The 19,462-nt window shown below is 37.8% G+C and overlaps 1 protein-coding gene across 1 annotated transcript in view; it reads right to left on the bottom strand.

The window, feature by feature from the left end:
• TENM1 (teneurin transmembrane protein 1) overlaps positions 1 to 19,462 on the bottom strand; it is a 659,425-nt gene that overhangs the window by 559,965 nt on the left and 79,998 nt on the right. Inside the window, 2 exon segments of the mRNA XM_027767184.1 lie at positions 9,367 to 9,423; positions 12,183 to 12,443. Coding sequence (XP_027622985.1) covers positions 9,367 to 9,423; positions 12,183 to 12,443 — 318 coding nt within the window.

Here is a 19,462-nt window from a genome sequence, read left to right as displayed (position 1 = left end):
GTATTTTTTCTTGTGGAGGTTTTTAACTTCTTTGGTTAGATTTATTCCTAAGTATCTTATACTTTTTGTGGCTATGGTAAACTGAGTGACTTTTCTCAGTTCTTTCTCAATCTGCCTATTGTTCATATATAAAAATGCTATTGATTTCTGTATATTTATTTTGTATCCTGCAACTTTTCTGTATTCATGTATTATTTCCAGAAAATTTCTCATGGAAACCATTGGGTCTTCTATGTATATAATCATGTCATCTGTGAATAGAGAGAGAGTTTCACCTCTTCTTTTCCTATTTGAATGCCTTTTATTTTTCCCTCTTTTCTAATTGCATTGGCGAGGACTTCCAGTACTATATTGAAAAGGAGTGGAGAAAGTGGGAATCCTTGTCTTGTACTCATTTTTAGTGGAAAAGCTTTCAGCTTTTCTCCATTTAGGATGATGTTCACTGTGGGTTTTTCATACTTCTAAGAAATTATCCCATAGATGCTCAAAAGATATATAGAAACATGTTAAATGCAGCACTGCTTTTAGTATCAAAGCACTAGTAACTTACATGTATATCAACTTGCTAAATAAAAAATGATAAATATGTAAATAGAATACATTCAAAAGAATGAGGCAGATCTATACTTTAAGAAAATTATCTTATATATAATACAGAATGTTTAAAAATTATTGGGTGGGGCCAGCATTAGTGTGGTGATTAAGGCACTGGACTCCCACATGGCCAATCATGGTTCAAATCCCAGACCCAGTAGCTTGCTTTCTTACTTTCCCTCTTTCTCTCTCTCTCTCTGTCTTTCTCTGGTCACATTAAAAATAATAATAAATAAAATTAAATAAAAAAATCTTTAAAAAAGTTATTGGACTTTCTGAAGTACTGGATCCCACTTGTACATGCACAGAAAATTTTTGAAATGATACATAATACATTATCTTTTAAAATTGTTTAATTTATTATTATTATTCATTTTGATCAGAGAAAGAGAGAGAGAGAGGGAGAGTGATACTGAAAGAGTAAGCCAATGGGTCCGGGATTTGACCCCATGTGGGAGTCCTGTGCCTTAACCACCATGCCACCTGCTGGCCCCACATAATACATTGTTAATACTATGTCTGAAAAGTGTCACCTTAAGGGTAAAGAGGAACAAGGACATTTCACTTTTTTCACTTTATACTTGTTTTACTGCTATAATGTATTTTTTGGGAGAGGTTTTTGCTGTAGAGTGCATGCGCTCACCAGAAAGACAGAGAGAGACAGAGAGACAGAAAGCAAGAAATCACCCCCCAGGGGAGATGGCCATGCCACAATCCCTTTTACTACATTCTCCTCTCAGGATCTTGGGCACACACACACACACACACGCACCCGGCGTGAGTTTTAAGCCACCGGGTCTGGGACGCAAACCGCGGTCAACTACGTGGGCGGCGAGTGACATAGACATTACGCCAACTACTGGTCCCATTACTGCTTTAATTTTTAAAACATAAGCTGATATTACTTTAGACTAGAAAATACTAGCTAATATTTACTTACTAAAAAAAAGAAAGTATGAGCTTGTTTATATCTACCTTGATAATGTCATGAAGTTCAATATCATCAAAATGGTTTTCAGTTGTAAGCATATCACCATCACCACAGAAGTGTTTCACCCACACATAAAGTAATACCAATGACTTACACACTTCCTCTGATAGTGTAACATCTCCAAAGGAGTTGTTACAAAGTCAACTGCATTGTCTCATACATGTCTAATGGGTCCAACAGAGCCATTAGGATGTCAGTTATATGGCAGGGTCCCTGCCAAAGCTATTACCAGTCATTGCATTGTTTCACATACTTTCTTTGACATTCAGATGGTTCCTGAGGAACTGTTATCACTGCTATGGAAGTGTCCTGTATAACTTACTCTACCAGGGGAAAACAAGAAAGCAAAGGAAATAAATGTAAAACAAACAAATCCCCTCCATTAAATGTACATGAATGGCCCCACATGGTCAAATATCGAAGGAATAACTCCTCACTTGGGTATAACTATTATAAGTCATTCAAGAAACCCAGGTGCTAGGCTAGCCATTTTTTCAGAACTCCAGCTGTTTCCTTGAAGCAATTTAGGGTCTATGAATGATGTACGTGTGGCTATGATGGTATGGTGTTTATTGGTAGCACATGCTATATTACCAGTGTTCCATGATATGCAGTATAGAAGCAACAGAGAACAACACTAGTGGATTTTCTTGGGTGTTATGGGATTTTGGCATTTATTTCCTTACCTGTAAAATTCCTGAGGAGCACATGGGGGGCTCAGCTGCCCAACAATCATGAAAGTCAACAGGGTTTCTAAATAGCTGAAATCCCAGCTCTACCCTTAAGGACTACTACAATCACAATAGGAAATACAATAGAGCAGGTTAACTTTCAGCCAGGTCTGAAGTGCTTCAGTTAATTTCCTCTCACAGTCTTCTGTGCTTAGCAGAATGAAATTGCTGGCTATTAAAATTATGTATAGTTTAAGATAAGAGAAATATGAGGATTTATACCTAGCTTGAAATGAGCAGAAAGTAGGCTCGACTTTGTTAGGCTAGAGAGTTTGCTGGGACATCAGATGTCTCAGAAGCCATATTGCATGTCTGTTTAATCCTCGATAATAGAGACTTGACACTATAGCACCTATCCCACAATACATGCATAATAAATGAATAGTGATAGATAACAACCACAACTGACATTTACTGACAATTTACTTATCACAGACACACTGAGATATTTATGTATATACATACATAAATTTAAAAACTCTCCAAACTTTGAAGCAGGTAATTCCTCCATTTCACAGATGAGAAAACTAAGGCTTACAGAGCTTCCGTTACCTGCCCAAGGATATATAACAGGTATATGGCAGAAATAGGGCACAAACCTAGTCTCTTTTATTATACTATAGCTGTTCTTAATCACTTATTTACATAGATTACTCTGAGGTGAAACATTAAACTGAGATAAAAACAAAAAAAGCCATAAAAGAATCAACTTGTCTCAATATTGTTACTTAGTTTTAGAGTCCATCTTTTGTAAAAATATACATTTATTCTTTTTTTGGGGAGAGGTTTTTTGCTATAGGGCACGTGCGCTCGCCAGATGGACAGACAGAGACAGAGAGATAGAAAGAGAGAAATCACCCCCCAGGGGGGATGGCCAGGAAGGCCAAGCCACAATCCCTTTTCCTCCATTCTCCTCTTGAGATCTTGGGCATGCATGCACATAAGCCCAGTGTGAGTTTAAGCTACCGGGTCGGGAACTTGAACCATGGTCGACTACGTGGAAGTCCAGCGACATAGCCATTACGCTAACTGCTGGTCCCAAAATATACATTTATTCTTTACATTTAATCACTAGACGTCTTTACAATGTACAAAATGTTTTTTTCCAGCACGAATACAGTGCCTATCAGTCAAGACAAAGACATTACCATATACATTACCATCAACAAATAACTTTTCATTTTTGTGTCAATTAAAAGTTTTTTCATTCTCCTTCTTCCCCCCTACCCCACCCACCCGCTTATCTTCTCCCTGTTACCCCTCCCTTACTATCTCTAGTATCTACACTTGCCCTCCAGGCTAGTAATAGATTAAACCTCAGGAAAACTGGCCTTTAACTTAGTTTACTTCACAATGAGTCTTACAGAACCTAACCTTTTACCTCTCTCCCTTAGAGAAAGCCTAATGCTTAACTAATAGAAATGAATGATAACCTTTATGAATATGTACAGATGCCTGGCTACAGAGATAGGACAGGTAAAGATTCCATCAGCACCCCCTCATATGACCAACTAAGAAGATTTTATCAGCTGAAGCATAACAAAACCACACCTAGCTTCCAAACCAGGATCTAAGAGTTGTCTTGACTGTATATATATATATATATATCTTACATTGACCTCTTTCCATATATGTTTTATTTCTTATCCAGTATGGTAGACTCTAGTCTGCTCTCTCCCTGGTGTTGGCCTCAATAAATAAATTACTATCCTTAGTCACCAAATTTTATCTTTTTGTGGCAAGTTGTATAGACTTGATTTGGGTCCCCTGAATGAGCACCCCTGCCCATAAGAATAGAAATGCTACAGCGGGTTAAACCTCTGGTTATCTAATACACAATTCTGTTTCTGACTAGTGATCCAATGGGCATTTTTTAGAAGAGTGTGACAGTCCTACTTGAGTACCAACTTCAGTGATTAGGGCATCCCTCAATAATTACATTAGACTATACATTGCATAGGAGGGGAAAACTGTATCAGCAACTAAATTTGAATAATCAATTTCCAAGACTGTGTTTTCCACAAATGGCCAAATGAAACAGTAATATTATAAAACATGAAAATGAGATCATTTATCAAGAAGCTAAATGGAGAGAAATAGGTAGAGAAAAAGTATTTGTAACCTTTAACTAATAAATCTTTAATAAACGGTTCCCCAGCCCTTGTGCTCTCAAGAGTAAGCTGCACAAATATTTATCATGGTACTAAATAATTTGTATTAAAATTAACTTTCTGTCTTCTCTAGTATACCTCTTTGGGTATATGTGCCCACTTTGGTATATGTGCCCACTTAACACTGACTGCCCTGCGTTGGGAACTGCTTCAAGAATCAAATGGGTGAGCTCCCAGAAAGCATCATTTGTATTATTAACCTTGTTTTCTGATTGTAGCTGATGGAACCAGTGGTAGATATCTGACTCAAACTGAGAAAATTATTCTGTCTCCTTAGAATTTACAAATGGCACTAAAAACCATCCAGTTAATCTTAGCTTCTTTCCTGAATAGAAGAAATATAAACCATGAGACTTAGTGGGGTTTTCATGCCTTTCTTGTGGATGAAGATTTAGAGAAAGTTAATCTGCAGAGAAAAGGGTGAAGGAAATGAGTTCAGAAGCAAAATGCAAAGTCTCGGCAACTCTTCTGATATAGTCCTTGTGGTCTAGAAACACCATTATCCTGAGTCCCATGAAGCATTCTCATGTCCTTCTAATTCATTTATTTTTTTGTTGTTGCAGCTAGCTTAAGTTGGTTTCTGCTACCTGTAATAAACAATCCTAACTAACAGGGCATCAATCTCTCCCACTAGACTGTAAATTCTTTGAGGTTGGGGATTGTGTATTATTCATCTTTCATACATCCCCAGTCTCTAATACAGAACTTGGCAAAGAGTAGATGCTCAATAAATATTACCTGAACAGAAATATCATCAAGACCATAACTATAAATTATTTCTTTCTGGTTTATTCTTTATTAAAAGTTACAAATGCTTTTTCTCTACCCATTTCTCTCTGTTTAGATTCCTGATAAACAATCTCATTTTCATGTTTTAAAATCTGTTTCATTCAGGCTGTATGTGGGAAACACATTCTTGGAAATTGATTATTCAGATTTAGCTGCTGATAAAGTTTTTCTCTCTAGCCTAATGTATAGTTAACTGTAATTATTGAGGGATACCCTAATCACTGAAATTGATACTCAAGTAGGACTGTCAAATTCTTCTAAAATATGCCCACTGGTCATCTGTCAGAGACAGAGTTGTGTATTAGGTGACCAGCAGTCTGACCCAATGCAGCATTTATATCCTTACAAGAGCCTCATGAGACCAGAGAGGATCCACAAAAAACATACTATCTCTCAGTTTTATTTTTCTCCTAAGAGCTATGCACATTGATCATTTATTTAGTGCCTACTGGGTCGCATTGCAAAGTATTGAGGCTATAACCATGAATAAACCAAGTCCTGTCTTCAAGTAGCTTCTAGTCTAATCTACAACTCTAGCATTAGCCTAGGTTGAATAGTAATGTTTTTAGTAAGGTGAAATATGAGTGGGAAAGGGGTAGAAAGAAAAATGCATGATGACTGATGTCAAAGTATCAACTAGGAGTTGACTGCTCCTGGGTTCCAGGATGAAGCGAACTTGGGCAGATTTGCATTACTCACAGTAGTGAATAAGTCATCAATAGATGATGAAGGGGTTTACTTAGGACAAATATTGCAGAATAGAAACACAATGCATTAGTGTTCTGATACCTCAGTGAAAGCCTCTATGGTCTCCCTTCCCTTCAAGCCTTTCAGTTCAAGTGCTTCAGTGCTGAAATTGAGGGTTATTTATTCTAATTCTTCATGAGTTATAACATGTCAAGGACTTAATTTCAATTAAAGACAACTAAGTAGAGTTGATGAAATGAAAAAAAAAATATTCTGAAAGCCTTGGCCAATTAGTGAAATGAAAGAAACAAGCCCTTATAGACATGATTTAGAAATTTAAACCAAAAAGCTAAGTTATATGCTCCTATAATGGATAGAATTGTAAGCTCCTTTGAAATCACTTCTCAGAAGTTGGAAAACACCCAAATTAACAATGTTCTCTCTGTTTATTTTTGTCCCAAATTCACAGCAAAAAGATTTAAATCATCCTAAACTAGACCATGACATTGTGCCCACTGCCTCATTGACAATCTAACAAATAGAAAGTACAGGAAGACAGAAACAAAGTAAAATGTCATTGACATTGATTGAAACACAAATGTAGGGTGGGATGGAGTGTGAGGTAGAGAAAAATATAAATAAAAAATATTCTAATCCATTTTACTCTTTTCATATGTTGTGATATAAACTGAAATTAATGAAATAGATGCCCTGCTGGGCATGCTTTCATAAATGGATGAGATCAATGGGAAATAAATAGCAACATTTGCATACAAATATCATGTTCAATCCATCAAAAATAACTTGCTTAATCAAATTAACTGCTTTTGGAAAATAATTTAAACTTTCATCTCAACTTAAACCTACTCTGCAAGAATCTATGGAAATACTGAAGGCAGACTAGGTCTAGTTATCATTTGTTAAAAATTTGTGGAATCCACAGAGGTGAAATATTACCAGAGGACATAAATAAGATATTGAATTATTTAATCCTTATTGAAAATATTAGGGCATTGGAGGATCAGCAGTTAGCATAATGGCTATGTTGCTGGACTCCCATGTAGTTGGCCGTGGTTCGAGTCCTGGACCTGGTAACTTAAACTCACGCTGGGTGCGTGCTTATGTGTGCTCAAGATCCTGAGAGGAGAATGGAGGAGAAGGGATTGCGGCGTGGCCATCCCCCCTGGGGGGTGATTTCTCGCTTTCTGTCTCTCTGTCTCTCTCTTGCTTTCTGGCGAGCACATGTGCCCTATAGTGAAAAACCTCTCAAAAGAAAAAAAAAATTAGAACATTGGGAAACTCTGGGAACCAGCAGTTAGCATAATGGCTATGTCACTGGACTACCACGTAATCGACCACGGTTTGCGTCCCGGACCCGGTGGAAAAAAAAAAAAAAAAAAAAACACAACATTGGGAAACTCATGACGAATTTTTCCATGTTTTCTATGTAAAAATGACTTTCCTGACAACACAATAGTAATAGAAGTCAGAATAAAGCCTATAGAACTCTAAGATGAGAAAAGATATTGAAGTTCACATCTTTTTTTTTTCTCTTTTTTTGGAGAGGTTTTTGCTATAGGGTGCATGCGCTCGCCAGAAAGACAGAGACAGAGAGAAGCAAGAAATCACCCCCTGGGGGATGGCCATGCTGCAATCTCTTCTCCTCCATTCTCCTCTCAGGATCTTGGGCATGCACGCACACGCACCCGGAGTGAGTTTAAGCCACTGGGTCTGGGACTCGAACCGTGGTCGACTACATGGGAGTCCAGCGGCATAGCCATTATGCTAACTGCTGCTGATCCCAAAGCTCACATCTTATAGGCTTACATGATCCAGAGGAGGTAAACAAGGACTATCTGGAAAATAATCCATTGCATTTGGCTAACTGGTGTTTGAATTCTTGTCTCCAAACTTTCTCATGTGTAAAATAGGGATGATGATACAATCTATTTTCAGAGTGGGCATGAGGACAAAATGAAATAAAGATACAAAAAGTGTGTTGGAACCAGCCGATGGCATGGTGGTTAAGGCACTGTACTCCCACATGGCCGACTTTGGTTCTGGCCGCAGACCTAGAGGCTTGTTTTTCCCCTTTCCCTCTCTCTCTCTCTGGTTAAATTGAAATAAATAAATTTTAAATTTTAAAAAAAGATGAAAAATGTGCTTGGAAATTTTGAAATATTGAAATAATAGAGAACATTCATATAGTACAAGTAGTGTTCTAAACCAAGAGTCCTCAATCTTTGGGCCATGGACAAGTACTGGAACCAGGCCTCACAATAGAAAGGTGAGGGGTAGTCAAGTGAACAAAGCTTCATTGTACTTATAGCTATTCCCCATCACTCATGTTACCCCTGAGCTCTGCCTCCTGTTAGTTCAGCATCAGCATGAGGTTATCACAAGAGCCCCCAGATGGCTCTTGTTGTAGGAAAACAAACTTGGGGATCCCACTGATTCTGCATTATGGGGACTTATATAATTATTTCATTAGACATTACAATGTAATAATAATAGAATTAAAGTGCACAATAAATGTAATGTTCCTGAATCATTCTGAAACCATCTCCCCACGCCAGTCCATTGAAAACTTGCCTTCCACAAAACTGGTCCCTGGTGCTAAAAAGATTGGAAACCACTTTTGTAAATCTATATATACCAGTTCCCTCCCAATTTTGAGTTACTGCCCTGTGGTTGGATGTACATGATGATCTTACCACAAGATATTTGAAAAAGACCCAGCACAGACTGTGTCATGAAAATAATTTCTAAATGTTGCTTTCAGTATCCCTCTGCAAAGGAACAATACCCAATGGGCACAATGAAGGCAAAAGTAAAAAGAACACTGAAAATCCCTCATTAAGGAATAACACAGTATAAATACAGGCTTACAGAAAATAATAAATGACACTTTTTTTTTTCTTTTGGAAGTGTTATTCATCATTGGTTGCATAGATAAAGTGTGATTCTAAAGCCAAGCTGGGAGCATCTGGAGGAAAAGAGCCATCTGTGAGGAGGCATCAGAACATTATGACAATATCTGAATTTTGCTTAGTTAATTGTTAGAGCCATACAAAAGATAGTAGGTATTCTTTCAGCCATGAAACCAACCCAACTCAACTTGATTTCAATTTCTGCCTCATGCCAAATCAATGTTTTCCCATCCCACCAGAAATCCTTATACTTTTCTCCAGCTCCTTCTTCCTCTTCTCTATACCACCAACACATACACAAGAAATTTTCCAGAGAGTGAACCAATAAACTGCCACTGAACTAATTTCTGACAATTTCACTGACCAGGTCTGTGTGTTGTTTGTCCGAGGGACAGAATTCCATATTGTGGAGTAGGTGTCAGGGATGGAGTCAGGTATAAATAATCTATGATCAAACATTTGGAAACACTTACCTTGAGTAGACCCAGCTTGAGCCTCCATGTCACAACAAACGGGAGAGAATTTAAAACCTGTAATGGGAAACATTTTACTAGTTAATCCTTGTCCAACTCATCTGGCATGCCTCAAATTCCAACCTTTACCCTTTATACAGTGGTATTTTCTTTATTTTTTCTTTCTTAGAGAGATTTTTGCTATAGAGCACGTGCACTCATGAGAGAGACAGAAAGCGACAGAAAGCAAGAAACCACCTCCCAAAGGGGTTGGCCATGCCACAATCCCTTCTCCTCCATTCTCCTCTTGGGATCTTGAGCATGCATGCACGTGCACCCAGCATGAGTTTAAGCTACTGGGTACGGGATTCAAACCATGGTCAACTACATGGGAGTCCAGTGATGTAACCATGGCACTATCTGCTGGTCCCTCTTCTTTCTTTTTTAATATAACAGCTTTATTGAAATATAATTCACATACTGTAGTAGTCACTGTTCCCCCTTTATTTTAGAGGTAGAATGTAGAATTTTTTTTTTTTTTTGCTATAGGGCACATGTGCTCAATGGAGAGACAGAGAGAGATGGAGAGACAGAAAACAAGAAATCATCACACGGGGGGATGGCCACACTGCAATCCCTTCTCCTGCATTGCTCCTCTCGGGATGTTGGGCATGCATGCACATGCACCCGGTGTGAGTTTTAATCTGCAAGATCTGGGACTAACCATGGTCAACTACATGGGAGTCCAGCAATATACCATTATGCCATTTGCTGGCCCCAATAGTCACCCTTTTAAAGAGTACAGTTCAGTGTTTTTTAGCATTTTTACAAAGTTGTGCAACCATAATTAATATCTAATTCTAGAATAATATTTTCTTTTCTTTTTTAGAGAGAGACTTTTGCTCTAGGGCATGTGTACTTGCCAGACAGATAGAAAGCAAGAAATCACCCCCCTGGGGGATGGCCATGCTGCAATCCCTTTTCTTCCATTCTCTTTGGCACACATGCACACGTGCTCGGGGTGAGTTTTAAGTCGCTGTGTCCAGGACTTGAACCATGGTCGACTACATGGGAGTCCAGTGGCATAATCATTAAGCCATCTGCTGGGCCTTAATTGTAGAATATTTTCATACTCCAAAAGAAATTCCTTACTGAGAAGATAGAAGAATGGTAGAGTTCAGTAGGGAAACTTCTTAGTTTCTGGTAATGTTTTAAGCTATCAGATTTGCTACAAATTTCTATGTCAGAAGTGAGAGGAGGGGGAACAAGATATCTTGGCAATACAGAATATCACCTATCACCCCACTTCATATAATTCTGGTCACTGTTCTTCCTAACTGATAGATGAAGCTATAGTGACCAGTCCATGGTCTCCTAATTTGTCATCCTAATAGCCTAATGCTCTTTCACTTACATGAATATGATACATAATATCAAATATGTTCACGTCTCATTTCTATACTTTACCTACTACACTCTGGACCAAATTCAGCAGTTCATACAAGAAAATAATCTGGGTCCAGCAGTTAGCATAATGACTAAACTCCCATAGTCGCTAAACTCCCATGTAGTTGACCACGGTTTGCATCCCGGACCTGGTGGCTTAAAACTCACGCTGGGTGCGTGTGGGTGCGTGCCCAAGATCCCAAGAAGAGAATGGAGGAGAAGGGATTGCGGTGTGGCCATCCTCTCTGGGGGTTGATTTCTCGCTTTCTGTCTCTCTGTCTCTCTCTGTCTGGTGAGCATATGCACCCTATAGCAAAAACCTCTCCAAAAAAAAAAAAAAAAAAAAAAGAAAGAAAGAAAGAAAAAAAGAAAATAATCCAAAAAGAAAAAAAAAAATGACTCCAAGGATACTTGGGGATATTACAAGGTATTATAGTTTATTATTTAAGAAATGATATTCTAACTAATCAGCACCCCCATTCTTGATTATATATAGCCTTATGGCCAGTATCCCTTTTGGGCTGAAGGAGGCAGAAGAGGACAGAATAGAAAAAGCTGCAGGTACTGTATGGTTAGCCACCTCTGCCACCTGAGAAAATACTAATTTGCCACTGCTAACAGAGTGGTCATGGTAATGGCGACCTGTGAAATTTAGATAAACAAAGTGATGAAGAGACTAGATTAATGTGTTTAATAAGCATTAATGTGCTTTTTATGAAAGGAGTTTGCTCTTCAGTAGAGATGGTAGAAATAAATTAACCCTTGTCCAGCAGATCAGAAAGATAAAACTTCCTTTTCTAAAAGTTGCAATAAAATAATATATAGTTACAACATAATGATAATGCTGTTAGTATTACTGTCAAATGGCTGATGTTAATTCATCTTCTGTTTTTTAAACATCATTACCTTCTAACCTGTTTAATTTGAATCTGTCTGTACATTCTACAGGTAATCAAAATCAAAATAGAAAACACATATAGAGAGTACGCTTGCTATATAATTGTTCACCTCACTGTTCATATTGATATAAAACCAAAATACAGAAAATGAGTACTTTCTATAATAAATCCCTCCTATATTGCACTGGAAAATAAAAGTGAAAATAAAAAGATGAGTAATAAGACATGTACGATATTGCTGATTATATAAGATTATTTCTCTCAGGGGTTTGCCAGAAATAAAAAGCATTTTGTCTATCACTGCAAATGAATGCGTTTAATGGTCAGATACTTAAGTACATTACACTCCTTGTCCATGGGATCTTGCTAACTTGCATTTCCGTTCTACATGTTAAATGAAAGAAGGACAGATATTGGGAAGGTAAACAAAGCAAAAGCTAAAAACTGCATTCTCTCTGTGCTTTATTTAAACAGTATAGGTAGTTGTATTACCATTTTCTCCATCTGACTTCCTTTCATGGTCAGTGTCAGTCAAGGACAATGCAGAGTTGGCCCGGCTGGACAAACACGAACTGTGCTCTGATTTCATTCCCCTTATCCACATTCTTAGTGCGTGGTCAGGTGAGGCAGCACCTTCTGTCTCCGTGTCAACATCAGATCCCATCTCTAGCTGGTAGCCATGCCGAGAAACACTGTGCATGTCTGTCTGGTAGCCAGAGCACAGAGTGTGGGGGGTTTCACAGAATTCCATCTCTGAGAAAGAAAAACAAAGTTCAGAGTAAAAAGTTTAGAGGTATAAAGAAATACGTGATAAAATCATACGGTTTTGTATCCTCCCCTCCCCCTCCATAGCTAGTAATTATGTGTTTTTGCAAAGTTAGAATTCTGGCCTTTTATTTATGGTAGCTAGGATTCTGTGCTTATTTTGCACTTCTGTAGCTTAAAATTATGCTCCTGTTGATTCTTACAAGGTTCTGGAAAAAGCATGCCCAAAATAGCTTTATAGCTACAATTTTAGGTTGCACAAAATGTAATGAAATAAGTGAGTGCAAAGGAGTATAAAGTGTAGAGAGATGTCCTTTAAAAGATATTTCTCTTCCAGGAAGAATATAAATGATGTATAGAGCACACCTAGGCTTAAAATATTAAAAATTACTTGCTTTTCTAAGTATTTCATACACATTGGAGTTAAGAATAAATAATTCAATGTAAAAATTTTTGATACTGAGCCAGCAGGTGGCATGGAGGTTAAGGCAGTTGGGTCTCACATGGCCAACTGTGCAGTTCAAGTCCCAGACCCAGCAGCTTGAAAAATATGCCACGTTCATGTGTATGCATGCCAAACATCCTGAGTGGAGAATGAAGGAAAAAGGATTGCAGAATGGCCATCCCCCTGGGGGAGGGGGTGATTTCTCACTTTCCCTCTCTCTCTCCCCAGTGAGCACTCATAGCAAACTAGAAAAAAAAATGATGCGTACCTAATATTATTGTATCCCACGTCCCCAAAACAATATAAAGTCTACTTTATGCCGATTATTCTGTTTAATTCATTCTTTCAAAAAATATATACGAACTATTCAGACATATATTATACCTCAGCTGTGCTTCATAGTTTGAGTTTTTCCCTTTTCCTACTAAATCTTAGAATTATAAAGTGTTTAGAAGGTCAGAGATGATGTAACCAATCTTTTGTTTTTACAGTTGAGGAAAATAAGTTCCAGAAGGAAGATGTTATTTGCCTTTAGCCCATGTAAAATAGCAACAGATTCCATTTTCCTATAACACCCACCTGTGCATGGTTTCTGTTAGACACCAATGAAGCTCCATCAATTTACTGCATGAATATCAGACATTCAGTCTTACAGTCAATTTTACATTCAATTATGGCAAAGTGTCAAGAAGGGGAAAAGATGCTTTAACAATCCCTAATAAGTTAATGAAAAATGACCACATGCCAAGACATATCATCCGAAATGTCCATGTAATACTTAGATAAGGTAATCCGGGGATGTAGTACACTATATAGGATTTTCTCAGACTGACATCAGAGACAGGGTATGTCATTTGGCCAGGAAGAAGCTTAACTGAGTGCATCTAATCCTTAGCACATATCAATAAAATGCAAACCCTAACATGAATTTAATTCCTTCGATACAGAAAGTGCTGGATCTTAGACCAGATGCAAAGGAAAAGAGTGAAGAATATTAATGTACTTTAAAAAAAAAACCTACTTTTGTAATAGCCAAATAAGGGTTAAAAAATCAAATTTTAACCCTTATTTAACATTCATTAGGTGCCTAGAACTGTGCTTTGTGAAACAAATATTGTAGAAATAAAACTGCTATAATATAGTAGGGAAATTCAATAAAAAATGAACTTTTTCAGGGTTATAAGTCATTTCTGAATATATTACTTTATGATTTCTGTGATGAAGTCATTAAAAATAATTCTGGTTTTCAACAAAAAACTTGTCTAAATTTTAAATAAGTGATATTTTAAAAATAGGCAGGGTTTTCTCTTATCAAACATAAACCCTTATCAAACTATGCTTCTCTTTGCCATAAGGCTAAAAGTAAAACTCCATTTTGCTCAGTATAAATCTTAGTGATCTAGAATATTGAGATCAGTTAATACTCCTGCCTTTTAATTTCACAATGTTTCATTATCCAATCCTACTGTGCAATTGTTACTACGGCAACCTGGTAATGAACCTGTCAGTTGTAAGAAAGAAATTTTATATAAGCCCAATATTCACACCTTCCTTTATTCCCCTAGAACAGTGGTTCTCAAACTTCCCTGTATCAGAGTCATCTAGAAGACTTGCTAAAACACAGGCTGCTAAGCCCACCACCACCCCTGCCTCCAGTTCCAGTTTCTGATTCAGCAGGTGACCAATAGGGCCAGAGAATTTGCACTCTAAACAAGTTCCCAGGAGAAGTCCACGTTGCTGGCCCAGGGATCACATTTTGAAAACTGTTACCCTAGATATTAAGTCAGTGGGAGCCAGGAAAGTGTGAGTAGTGAGGGTACAACCTTATCAAGGCATTACCACAGATTTTGCCTCACTAGCTCTATTATATTTGGAGACACAAGAATAAAGTGTTTGCTCTGAATTGCTGTGAAGTGCCTGCATTTCTTTCCATGGATTTAGGGCACTAATTAGGAAATTAACTTCCAAAAGCACAGATTTGCATTTAGTTTCACTCACACAATGACATATGAGATGTAACTTTCCAAAGATTTTAATGTGAAAATCTGAGTCATGACATTTGTTGGAAAAGGATGAACAAATAAAAATAAATACATAGCAAATTTGTGAATTCAGATTAACAAAACACTATATGAGGTATTATTTTTAAAAAAAAGAGCACTGACAGATGTAAGCAGATTATGTTTTCATTAAAAAGATATTTTTCCTATTCAAAAGGAAATTGGAACATGGATTTGTTCCTTTCTAAGAAATGTCATGTAGTATGGTCAAAAATTGTATAGGATGAACAACTTAGTTTCTATTGGAACTATATCATATTTTGAATGCAATGGCTAACCCATGAGTTTTGTAATTAAATAGTCAGATAAAATTATAATTTCTCATCAATCTATACTTAGAGAAAGTAACAGTAGGAGTTCTGTTTTGTTTTAAAGTGGTAAAGGAGAGAGAAAGAGAAAAGTTTCATTTATTTACACTAAGTGATATTTACTGAACTGCCTCACTTCCTTTTATTTTTGAAATACGTCTTACCATTGTAAAATATTTACTTCAATATACAAAAGTCTTCGTAGTCATTATGGTTTGCATAATGGTTTGTCCTCCAAAGATTCATGTTCTGCAAAGCTTGCTACTTAGTATAACAGCTTTGAGAAGTGATGAGACCTTTAAGAGCCAGGGTCTAATAGGAAGGCACCATCCCATTGGCTGGGGGCATGGAAGAGACAAACACAAGAAGTGGAAAAGTCTGTTTCCTCCCCTCTCCTTTCTTTTTTGTAGTACTTGACTTCTCCGCTTCTGTCAGTCATGTTGTGATTTTGGCCTCATGTGTTTGGACTTTTCAGCAACCAGAATCATGAACCAAATAAACCTCCATTTATTCTAAATCACTCAGTCTCAGGTTTTTCTGTTAGCAACACAATAATGGACTAAGACAGCAGTACTCAAAATTCCATAGGCTACATTATTTGTAAAGCACATATACACCTGGAATGACTACTTTTCAGACTTGAACATATAATCTTGTCACCTAAAATACTATATATTCTTTAGAGAAGATAAAGTTCGGGAACCAGCAGTTTGTGTAATGGCTATGTCGCTGGACTCCCACGTAGTCAACCGCGGTTCGCGTCCTGGACCTGGTGGCTTAGAACTCACGCCAGGTGCATGTGCGTGTGTGCCCAAGATCCTGAGAGGAGAATGAAGGAGAAGGGATTGCGGTGTGACCATCCCCCTGGGGGGTGATTTCTTGCTTTCTGTCTCTCTGTCTCTCTGTCTGGCGAGCGCACGCACCCTATAGTGAAAAACCTCTCAAAAAAAAAAAAAAGATAAAGTTCAACTGTATTTATTATAGATCTATCCTTACCAAAAATCCAGCCACAATAAAAATGTAAATACAATCTTATCATATTTAAGGTTTAAGTGAATAGACTAGTTTTTTGAAGAACTACATTTTAAGAGTAAACAGGTAGGCCCAGTCACTGTGGTACAGTACTAACACCAGTCCCATGAAGCATTGGAAGCCATATGGCAATTGCAGCTTGGATCCCATGGTGGCCTGAAAAATATGCCAGGTACACATACGGGTGCCCAAGATCCAGAGGAGCTAAAGGGCTGAGAGAAAGGGATTATAGAGTAACAGGATCTTGTTAGGAGTGCTCTTTTTCTTCTTTTCTCATGTACATGTGTGTATGCAGTTTCTCTCATACAAAGAAAAAGGGGAAAAAAGAATAAAGAGGTATAGATGTAGCCAAAGGTATGATCTACTTATGGCCTCACAAACAAGAATTTAATTTTTTTTTTAAAGAAAACTTAATTTTCAGTCCTGTAAGAGATGAAATCTGAAAAAATGAATAAAGTCTGAAATCCGATTCTTAAAATGGACAAAAAGTTTGAGAGACACTTCATAGCAAAGATATAGGAATGGCCAGCAGGCAAATAAAAGGATGTTCAACATCATTAATTACCAGGAAAATGCAAACTATATCCACAATGAGGTACCACTGCATAACTACAAAAATAGCTAAAAATCATCTGACCACACCAAGTGTTGTCAAGGATGGGCAGCAACTACAATTACATTGGTGGTGAGAAAATAACATGACACAACCACTTTGAAAAACTGTCAGTTTCCTAAAAAGTAGAAACTATGCTTACCAGTAGAGCAACTGTACTCATGGATGTTTATTCCCCCCCAAAAAAGAAAACTTCTGTCTATACACACACACACACACACACACACACACACACACACACACACAATACAAAGTTGCCCATAGCAGCTTTATTTGTAATAGTTAAAAAATAGAAAAAAAATCAAATTTCCATGGATAGGTGAATGGACGAATCAACTGTGGTACACAATTAAATATTACTAAACCCTAGAAATGAATGACCTATTGATGCATAACAACATGAATGCACTTAAAAAATAATTATGGTGAATGAAATATGACAGACAAAAATTCTAGAAAATGCAAATTAATCTATGGTGGCAGAAAGCAGATCAGTGGTTACCTGGAAAAGAGGGTAGAGTGAGATATGGATAACAAAGAGACACAAGGAAACTTTTGGGGTGAGCTATCTGGATACCGGTTCAAGTGCACCAGATGCTAGGCTGCCTGTGCTGTAGGACCTAAAGGTCAGACTCAAGAATCATCCCTTCCCCCACTCGCCTTTGGACTTCAAAACAGGGAGGACTTGGGACTAGCAGTTAGCGTAATGGCTATGTCGCTGGACTCACACGTAGTCGACCACGGTTCGAGTACTGGACCCGGTGGCTTAAAAACTCACGCCAGGCGTGTGTGCGTGCGTGCCCAAGATCCCGGGAGGAGAATGGAGGAGAAGGGATTGCAGCATGGCCATCCCCCCTGGGGGGGTGATTTCTCACTTTCTGTCTCTCTGTCTGTATCTGTCTGTCTGGCGAGTGCACGCGCCCTATAGCAAAAACCTCTCAAAAAACAAACAAACAAACAAACAAAAACAAAAAATCAAAACAGGGAGGACTTAAGGTCACCATGGACCCGTGATGACAGTGCACTGTGCTGATGAGCAATAGGAGGCAGAGCAGAAGAGAGATAGCCAATTTTCTACTCCTGTACACCTTTGAATACTCAGATATACCTTGATTAATTTAGGAAGGAATGTATAGATCACCAGATGACTAGGGGCAATTGCAGAGGCACAAAAAATATGAGCAATCAACAAAATGCCTCTCCCTCAAGGGAAAATATAAATTCCATATCACCTACAAATAACACAATGGAAGTGGTGGAAATGTCAGATAAGCAATTCAGAATATTCGTAGTGACCAAACTAATTGTGATGCATGAGAAAAGAGACATGAACTCCAGGAGATGAGGAAGTCCTTTTACAACTTGAAAGATGAAATAAACACCATAAAAAAATCAAATGGAATCGTTAGGGATGAAGAACGTGATACAGGAAATTAAAACCTCCCTCAAAAGTATTAAAAGTAGATTAGGTTACTCAGAAGATTGAATCTCTAATGTAGAAGACAAAACCTCTGACCTAGAAAATGTATCTAAAAGATTGAGAAAACAACCAAGAAAAATGAGGATTGTATACAAGAAATACTAGATACTATCAAGTGCCCCAACATCTGGATAATTGGTATCCCAGAAGAGGAAAAAAATAATAATAAAGGTATTGATAATTTATTTCATGAAATCCTGGAAAAAAACTTTCCAAACCTAGAGAGGTATTCAAATATCCAGACCCAATAAATACACAGGACTCCAAATTGAATCCAAAAAGATCCTCTTTAAGGCATATCATAGCCAGAGTGACCGAAGGAACAGAAAAAGACAAGATACTAAAATTGGCAAGAGGGAAACATCAAGTTACTTACAAAGGTTATCCCATCAGGTTAACATCGGACCTCCCTCTCGTTGGAAACAATGCAGGAAAGGAAAGAATGGGGAAATATAATCCGAGTATTAAATGAGAAACAATTTCTTTGGGACCAGCAGTTAACGCAATGGCTATGTCACTGGACTTCACGTAGTCGACTGCGGTTCGAGTCCTGGATCCAGTGGCTTAAACTCACACCAGGCGCATGTGCGTGCGTGCCCAAAATCCTGAGAGGAGAATGGAGGAGAAGGGATTGAGGTGTGGCCATCCACCCTGGGGGATGATTTCTCGCTTCCTGTCTCTCTGTCTCTCTCTGTCTTTCTGGTGAGCACAAGCGCCCTATAGCAAAACCTCTCCAAAAACAGAAAAAAAAATAAAACAATTTCTTTGATTTAAGTTAAAACTGGTTTTCTTAATAATATCAAGTGAACTTGCTATTGAAAGTAGTTAGATTATTTAAGAAATGGTGTGATCAATACAATGTGGGTGGGAAAGGAATGGAAGACAATTGTAGGCTCTAGATATAGTGTGAGAAGAGGGTGGGAAAGGACAGAGGGTCAGAAATAGGAGTAAAAAAATTCTAGAAACTAGAAATGGAAAATTGTGATAATAATATGCATGATTAAGTTACTATGCAGTATATTCTGGATGGGAAATCACATTTTGTAGGCTGTGATGATGCTTAGGGAAA

This window comes from Tupaia chinensis, unplaced genomic scaffold (genome assembly GCF_000334495.1).
Source record: "Tupaia chinensis unplaced genomic scaffold, TupChi_1.0 Scaffold143996_1, whole genome shotgun sequence".
NCBI classification, from domain to species: Eukaryota; Metazoa; Chordata; class Mammalia; order Scandentia; family Tupaiidae; genus Tupaia; species Tupaia belangeri.
Note: the sequence above shows the minus strand (reverse complement) of the source record. Positions and strands in the feature narration are given on the sequence as shown.